We start from the raw sequence: 8,627 nt of genomic DNA, 5'->3' as shown, positions 1-8,627 counted from the left end.
TAGCTACACAGAGGGAAACTTACAGGTAAAATAGATTTAAACATCCACATTCTAAATACAGATGTAGGGTGATTGCATCTGTAGAAAAAATACCTAGAGGAAAATTCACACATGTCCACTATCATTCTGGGGGCACTCAAACATCAGGATGTACACCCAGGTTACAAGGCTCGACTGCAACATTTACTGCAGCAAAATGTCTGCTCTGATTGGGCACTGATTGGAAGCAGAAAATTGCTTCACTTGCAGAGCTAATTTTAGCCCCCTCTAAATAGCTCTCTGTTCGCCTATAACATCGCAGCTATAAGTATTCCACTAACCTGTGCGTACTGGAGAACGGCTTGCACTGCCTGCCGGCTTGCATGGCAATGGTTAACTGAGCACACGGGATTGTGCTTACCTCAACAAAACCACTGCAGTGAGAGGGAGGGAAAACAATGAATGGGTGGAGATGAGCAGCCCTGTCAGAGAAGGGGTGATGCATTCTGGCTAGTGCAATCCAGGCTGCAATGACAGGCTGAAGGTTGCAGCATCTTCTGAAATCTGCATTCAAGCCGAGCATCAGCCTCCTGCTGCAGGGGAAGTCCCTTCTGCACGAAAGGCTTGGCTCAGCAGTGCTTGGGACATGGCCAGCAACCAGGCCAGCTTGCAGGATGACCAGAGCAGTCATTGCAAGTTCCTATCCTATATGTTCTACCAGGCAGTCCGAGATCACAAGCCCGTGTGGATGCTGGAGGATATGAGGACTATGGAGTATTTTTACTGGGAGGAGAATGCCAGCCTAAGGACTTATTCGCCGTCTGAAGCCCTGCTCTATGCAGTGGTACACAACCACCTGCCTTATGCCCAGTACCTGCTGTCTCATTTCCCAGAGGAGGCTCTCAAAGTCCCTGGAGAGCATTTCTGCTACTGCCCCTCCTCTGCCCCTCACTTGGCCATGGCTGTGACATACGACCGGAGAGACATTTTGGGGCTGATCATCAGCATTGCACACAAGCTGCCCAGCCTGAATTCCTACATCAACAGGACGGGCTGCTTTCACCTGGAAGATGGTAAGACCCCGCTGCATCTCGCCTGTGAGCTCCTGAGGTCAGAGACCGTCCTGATCCTCCTGGGGAATGGGGCCTCTCCCAGGATTGAGGACAGCAAAGGGCTCACCCCGCTGGATGTCATCCTGGAACAGATGTGGGACTCCAAAGTCAACGTGGCAACCAAAAAGCTCTGCCTTGATTACCTCTTGCTATTCATGCCTAGTCCCCGCTTCAAGATGCAGAAGGTTCTGCGGGAGCATCCGGAGCACTGGACGGTTCTGCTAGGGGAGGACAAATTCAACAGCCTGGTGGGGAACCAGCCTGCATCTTTATACCTGCAAGCTATGCAAACTATCCTCCAGACTCTCCCACCCTCCCATTTCCCTAAAAGCATCCAGGAACTACCTATACCTCAGGCTCTAAAGCCCCTGCCTTGCTTGGGCAAACAGCATCTGACAAAAAATATGGTAAATGTTTTTCCATGATTTTTTTTTTTAAATGTCAAATTTAAATGTAATCTATTCAGGTGGGATTTTCAAAGGATTTCAGGCTGCAGAGCAAAACACAGTGTACTCCCAATTCTGCTGAATGGGACTACTCTTGAGTAAAACATAGCAGGATTGCTGCCTTAAGGGATGTTGCTGCCCAGCTATCACTTGAGGTTTTTATTGCAGTCTGGGTACCTATTTGTCTCTGCTGCCACTGAATATCCCAGCCGTAATATTTTATTACAATCATTGTATTTTTTTTTTTTAATATTACAGATTGCAGGCACGGCACTTCAAAAGAAAAAAAAAATCTTCCATTTTGTGGTGCATGTGAAATACTAAATACTAAATACTAAAGGAATGAAACCCTTTCCTGTTTAAATTTTGACCATTGAATCAATGTAGCAGAATTCCTGGTCTGTTCTTTGTACTTTATGTAAACTATCCAGGAGAAGAAATAATTATTATGTATCCACAGGGCATTTTATGATCTAGGGTGCCTCTCCTGGCACATAGTTTTGCTGCTTAACTCCCATTAACATCATCTATGTAGCCCATCTGTTCAGGATTGCACCCTCTGTGTTACACCAGATCACTGTGTTGTAATGGGTGTGCTGGGCTGCGTGCAGAAGGAACAAGTTAATGAACCAGCAATTCTGATTTTTAAAAGCAAGCCACCGCCCTCAGTAGCATCCTTGCAGTGGCAAGGAGTTCTTCTGGCTGTAGGAGTCTGTTGTGTCATCTTAATCAAAACATCAGGCCTCGGAAGTCAAAACTGGCTAGCAGAATTCTCGTGGCGATGCCAATGGGGCTCAATGATATCCGCTGGCCCAGTTCCTTCTTGAAGCGTTGTGCTGAGGATGGCCTCTTTAGGGATGGGCCAATATAGCTCAGTGGTAACACAGCACTTGCCTTGCATTCGGAAGGTCCCAGGTTCGGTCCTGGGCATCTCTAGGCAGGGTGGGAAAAGGCTCCTCCCTGAAACCCTGGGGACCTACTGGCAGCCAGTGAAGACAATACTGAGCTAGATGGACCAAAGGACTGACTCAGTATACAGCAGCTTAATCTGCTCAGAAACGCCTGCTCCCTTTGGTCAAGGGGGAAAGTGCAAGTTATAGTGTACCTGAGATATCCCCATTACTCCTGTGCAAGGTGGGGACCCTCTAGTTCCAGGAGTGTCTAGTAATAAAGATGTGGCTTGATTTCTGTACTCGCCTTAGATATACATTCCAGTTCTTTGCAAGAAGGACTGTTGCAAGAGATACGACAGGGCCTCACTAAGCCCCTTCTGCAGATGTCTGTCTACAACTCCCAGCATCCATAACGATTAGACATTGTGACTGGGGATTGTGGGAGTTGTAGTTCAAAAGCAGCTGGAGGGCCGAAGTTGTGCTGCTCTCTGAGACAGGGCATGATCCTTCCTGGGAAATATTGGCTCATAATGTTGAAAATTTTTTAAATTTATTTATTTACTTGATCGTATTTTTATACCACCTGATATGCACATCTCTAGACAGTGTACAAAATTTAAAACACAATATAAAACAGAATAAAAACAGTTACAATTCCACAAAATACAGTAAATAATAGCCTATTATTTATTTATTTATTTATTTATTTATTTATTTGTTTGTTTGTTTATTTATTTGTTTGTTTGTTTGGCATATATGGTTACGGTAACTTGTTACCACAGTTACGGTAACTTGGGAGCCTTGGAGCAGGCACTCCCAACCTTTGGTCCCAGCTGCTGTTGGACTACAATTCCCATCACCCTAAAGTGAGGGCCATTGTGGCTGGGAACGATGGGAGTTGTAGCCCAACAACATCTGGGGACCCAGGGTTGGGAAGACCTGCTTTAGAATATTGGGCCTGTTTAGTGAACAGATGAGTCTTCTTCTTCAACCAAAGAGTGTAGCCAACTTACAGGGCTGCAGAAATCCACTAGTCAACTAGTCTGTGATGGGTGAAAAATGATGCCTGACGACTGAAAAAAGTCCTATGAGCAATGTACCAACATAGCTCGATGGGTAATATATTTTGGCTGGCTGATAAACTGAGCCAACATTTCTTCATTCCTGGCCATGTACATCATTCCATTGCACCAGTCTCAACTTATCTGCCCAGCCACTGATGTAGCCTGGCTAAGCAATGACCCATTACCAACAACCCCACCCCACCTCACCTCAGCATCCTTAGGTGTGCATTTTCTCTGCAGCTCTAAACCATAGATCCATGCTGCATGGTTTTTAGCTCTGCTGGAAAATATCTTGTTTCTCACATCTGTGTCTTCTTCTTCTTCTTCTTCTTCTTCTTCTTCTTCTTCTTCTTCTTCTTATTATTATTATTATTAATAATAATAATAATAATAATAATAATAATAATAATTTATTTTATTCAATTTCGATACCGCCATTCCAAAAATGGTTTTCTCTTACACAGAGAAATAATAAATAAATAAGATGGCTCCCTGTCCCCAAAGGGCTCACATTCTAAAAAATAACACAAGATAGACACCAGCAACAGTCACTGGAAGTACTGTGCTGGTGGTGGATAGGGCCAGTTACTCTCCCCCTGCTAAATAAAGAGAATCACCACAGTAAAAGGTGCCTCTTTGCCCAGTTAGCAGGCGTTTAAGAAGCACACACTTGCTTCTTTGATTTGGATAATATGCCGTTTTCAGCAAAACAGATCCGGTTAGCATACTATTAGCCTAACCATGCTTACTTAGGGGTTAATGCTATTGAAATCAATTGGATTTGCTTGCTAGTGAATGTGATGAGGATCAGGTTGTGGGATTGCCGAGAAATGAATGTTACTAAAACATCCTGAATGCAACTTGTTTAATAATAATTGCTCCATTAAAATTAGCCTCTTTTTCACAAGAGCCAGTGTAGTATAGTGGTTAGACCTGAGTTCTAATCCCCATTCAGCCATGAGACTCTCTGGGTGACTCTGAGCTAGACACTTATCTCTCAGACTAACCTACCTCACAGGGTTGTTGTGAGGATAAACATAACCATGTACACAGCTCTGGGTTCCTCGGAAGAAGAGTGGGAGATGAATGTAACAATAAATAAATAAATGAAATGATAAAAACAATGGATCAGAGGTGCTGATGAGACAAAGTTGCAGCTCCACCGAGAACCTGGCCTCTTATGCATAATGCATTTCGTAAATACTCCAGAAGGTCCAGAACTTGGAATGTTCACAAAAGCCAGTTGTGCACAACCATCCTTCCTTGTGCATGTTATGGCTTGTCTGAGCCAAGTGAACATAATCTAGGTGCTCCTGTGGCTCTTTAGCAGCTGAAGGAGGTTCAGCAACTAAATGCTGGGAATGTGACTTGTCATCTTTTCAGAGTCAGTGGTTCATTTTGACAGCCAGCTTCCAGCGAAAGAAACCATAGTTAGCAAATGGCTAATTCACCCATTGCTTTCCGGCATCGACTATTAGTGACCCAAAGAAAACCTGTATGCCATGAGCCTACAGCAAACTGAGAAATTAGACCTGCTGAACTTCTGCCATGTAGCTACTTTAGGCACAGGAGCACCCGTAGTGAGTCGTGGTTGGTAACCCTCCTCCTTTGCATTATGTCTTGCTTATTCATCATGCTCCAGTGAGCATCTAGAACAGAGTTTTATCCTGATGAGCAACTTTCTTTAACAAAGCCCACTGAACTTTCTGAGTGTGTCTCTCTCTATCTCTGTTTGCGTGCCCAGATCCTACATGGTCACCATCTCCAAGAACCAATTCAGTTTGCGTATGATGTGACTTTGCCTCTTTCCCTCTGAGCATGTACAGAGTGTGAAGCCAGGTGTAGTTCACAGCAGTGAGGCCAGGGAAATCACCACCATGTGCTCAAAGGATGGTGTCTGTGCCACTGCAGCATAAGGAGATGAGAATTTGCATCTGCAGAACATCTCCTGGGTAGCTCTAAAGGCAGCAGAGTACATTTCAGCACCAAATGCTGGCAATTCTTTTCCTTCACGTAATGCATGGTAAGCTAGCCGACATTCCTAAGAATTCAGCACTCTCTTAAGTCTTTTATTTTCTGTTGGAAAGGAATTATCTCCCGCCGAGAGAGGATTGTTTTTGCAGATTGCATAGAAACCACAGAAAACACTTGTGTAGAATCTTCTGAACATGCTGGTTGCTTATTTTTCAGCCTTCACTGCAAACAGTGAAGGCTGCAAACAGTGACAGGGATCTCTTCCATCCCTGCAGATGCAGAGCTAAGCTGAATAGAGATTGATTAGCATAACAGCTGCTTGCTGAACCAATCTTGTAGAATATCCACCATTGTCTCCAGCCAGAGCTCCACAAGGCAAGAGACAAAGCACCTGTTTCACATCAACAGAATAGGGAGGTTGCTGCGACTGGCCCCTCAGCCTGTCTTAGGAAAACATTGGCTGTTGGAATCTGAAGGGGAAATCTAGGCCTGGTATTTATATCATTGTATTCTCACTGAAGCTGCAACCTCTAATTTGGATGTTGGCAGAAGAAAGATGGAAATGAGGGTGGGGACATAAAAAGAATACTAACTAAGTTCCTATAACAGGGACTATTATTAAGTAATCACCAAAAGTTATTTACTGAGCTTGCTCATACCATTTTAAAGGTACAGTTGTGCCTTCGAGTCAGTGTTGACTCCTGGCAACCGCAGAGCCCTGTGGTTGTCTTTGGTAGAATACAGGAGGGGTTTACCAGTGCCTCCTCCCTCACAGTATGAGATGATGCCTTTCAGCATCGTCCTAGATCGCTGCTACCCGATATAGGTGTTTCCCATAATCTGGAACCATACCAGTTTGGATTCAAACAGGCAACCTCTTGCTCCCAACAAGTTACTTCCCTGCTGGGCCATTAGGTGGCTCATACCATTTTAGATCCAGCAAAACGCTCCCAATAGAACTCCCAATAGAATATAAATAAAATCCATTCTACATCCAATAAGATTTATGGAGAAAATGTTAAATGCACAGGGTGAAGTTTAAGCTGGTACCAGTTGACATTGCTGAGCACCTACTGGGGCTCCAGCCCCCCAGAAAGGCCTGCAGCTGATCTTTGAGACCGCTCTTTCAGGGCCCACCCAGGTAGGAGAAGACCCACGGAGCGCAATTTGCTGAGGGCCCTCTGAAAGCTGAAGCTGTGATCGTGCCTTTTGAACAGTCCACCCACGTCTGGCATGGAAAGGGCATTTAGATCGTCATGCCATGCCAGCACTTCAGACAGCTAAAGCACTGCAACCCTCATAACAGCCCTGAAGCACAACTTTCCCACACAAGCACTATATTGGGGGAGGTGGGAGGTCCTGAGGGGCACAATTTGCCTGTTACTTAGGGAAGGGAACATGAGGACTTCCTAGGAGGGGGTATGTATATGAGGGAGGAGAGCTGGTTTTGTGGTAGCAAGCATGAGGTGTCCTCTTAGCTAAGCTGGGTCTGACCTGGCTGCATATGAATGGGAGACTAGTTGTGTGAGCACTGTAAAATATTCCCCTTAGGGGATGGAGCCACTCTGGGAATACACGCTTCAAGCAGTGTACAGATCTCTGTTTGCCCTCGGGCACTTTCAAGCCAGCCTGTGTTGCTTATGGTTAGAAATGGGCAGGGAAACCACTTCTGGCAATGTTAGGAGGCACTTGCTTTCTAGTGTTGCCAGGACAACAGGTCTAAACTAGGCATCTCAAACGGAGGCCCTTCAGCTGTTTTTGGACTACAACCCCTATAATCCCCAGTCACAATGACTAGTAGCCAGGGATAATGACACAATGACTAGCAGACGAGACTTTGGTTTGGGGCGGTATATAAAAGTATTAAATAAATAATAAATAAATAATAGGTGTTGTGGGCCTATTATGTGCACGAGGGCTGCAGTTTGAGATCCATAGTCTAAACAAAAGAACACTTAAGCATAGGGGTGTGCACAAATCAATTTTTGCTCTTTGATTCAAGCTAGAATCAAATAGCAAAATCAATTTATTTGTTGAGAACAGCTGACCTGGCTGGCTGCCTCGATGAATCAACCTTGAATCACTCAAATCAATTCAAGTGATTCAACTGCCATTTGAGGTCTGCTTTTCCAGGAAAAAAGGGGCCTAAAAAACTGGGCTTCTGAGGTGGTCTGATGTGCCAAGTCCAGAGTGGAGGGCTGGTCTACCTGCTGATCCCAATTGGTAGACAAGCTTGTCCTGGAAAAAAAAGCCCCATTTTGAGGCCTGTTATCCCAGCAAAACAGGCCTTGAAATGCCGTCTGAATCACCTGAATCGAACCACTGAATCAATTCAGGTTGAATCAGGGTGGTTCTCCTCAACCACAAACTGGGCCCTCTACTTTGAGGGTGATCCAATTTGGGGTCAAATTTGCAAATCACCCCTGATTTGACCCAAATCAATTTGATGGTGAATCAAATTGTACACCCCTACTTTCACTCCTTTCAGACATTATTAAAATGAGGCTGTACAGCATTCACCTCTTTAGACGAATGATGTAAGCATGAAGGATGAGTTGGGAGAGTTGAATGATTTTTTTGCTGGGTGGGGCTTCTGGTAAGTTTTTGGAGGCTGTACTCCTTTTTATAACATTTGAAAGGGGTTTTTGTTGCTGAGATATTCTAAAAAGGGAGAATTCATTATTATCTATGAGGTTGAGGTGATGCAAAATGAGACACAGCCCATTAAAGATGCCAATCTCCCCCAAAATCTGCCAATCCAATGTATCTCCTGATAACCCAAAATAAGTTGCTGGTTATCCTATAGCTGTGTGTGTGTGTGTGTGTGTGTGTGTGTGTGTGTGTGTGTGTGTGTGTGTAGTGGGACCCAGTCAGTTTTTTTCACAGTACTCAGGGTTTGTGCAGGTCCCTCTGCATAGTGCAGATATTCATCCACTTTAAGGGCTACCACCTGGCTGATTCCTCTAGGGTTTTGTCACTGGGGATGCCAACTAACCAGAAAAATTGTCCTTGCTTGCTCTTGTGCATTTAATCACAGTTGGATATGCAGAAATCAGATGGTGGACTTATTCACACTGTGAAGCCAAATATTGCCATTTGCTAATGGTTGTGGATTAAGCTGTTGTTAAAACCACAACTGTAGTGGCTATTTTGCCAGTC

The 8,627-nt window shown here is 44.6% G+C and overlaps 1 protein-coding gene across 1 annotated transcript; it reads left to right on the top strand.

Moving 5' to 3' along the window:
- Nucleotides 1-435: 435 nt before the first annotated feature.
- LOC128349763 (ankyrin repeat domain-containing protein 9-like) lies at nucleotides 436-6,297 on the top strand. Its single transcript, XM_053306695.1, has one exon. The coding sequence runs from the start codon at nucleotides 626-628 to the stop codon at nucleotides 1,514-1,516; it is 891 nt and encodes a 296-aa protein (XP_053162670.1). The 5' UTR covers nucleotides 436-625; the 3' UTR covers nucleotides 1,517-6,297.
- Nucleotides 6,298-8,627: the final 2,330 nt, after the last annotated feature.

Source organism: Hemicordylus capensis, chromosome 1 (assembly GCF_027244095.1).
Source record: "Hemicordylus capensis ecotype Gifberg chromosome 1, rHemCap1.1.pri, whole genome shotgun sequence".
Classification (NCBI taxonomy): domain Eukaryota; kingdom Metazoa; phylum Chordata; class Lepidosauria; order Squamata; family Cordylidae; genus Hemicordylus; species Hemicordylus capensis.
The sequence above is the reverse complement of the archived record's forward strand: the minus strand, read 5'-3'. Positions and strand labels throughout refer to the sequence as shown.

What these genes read in the sequence shown, in the direction of transcription:
- LOC128349763 (XM_053306695.1), top strand. Translation starts at nt 626, where the DNA reads ATGGCCAGCAACCAGGCCAGCTTGCAGGATGACCAGAGCAGTCATTGC.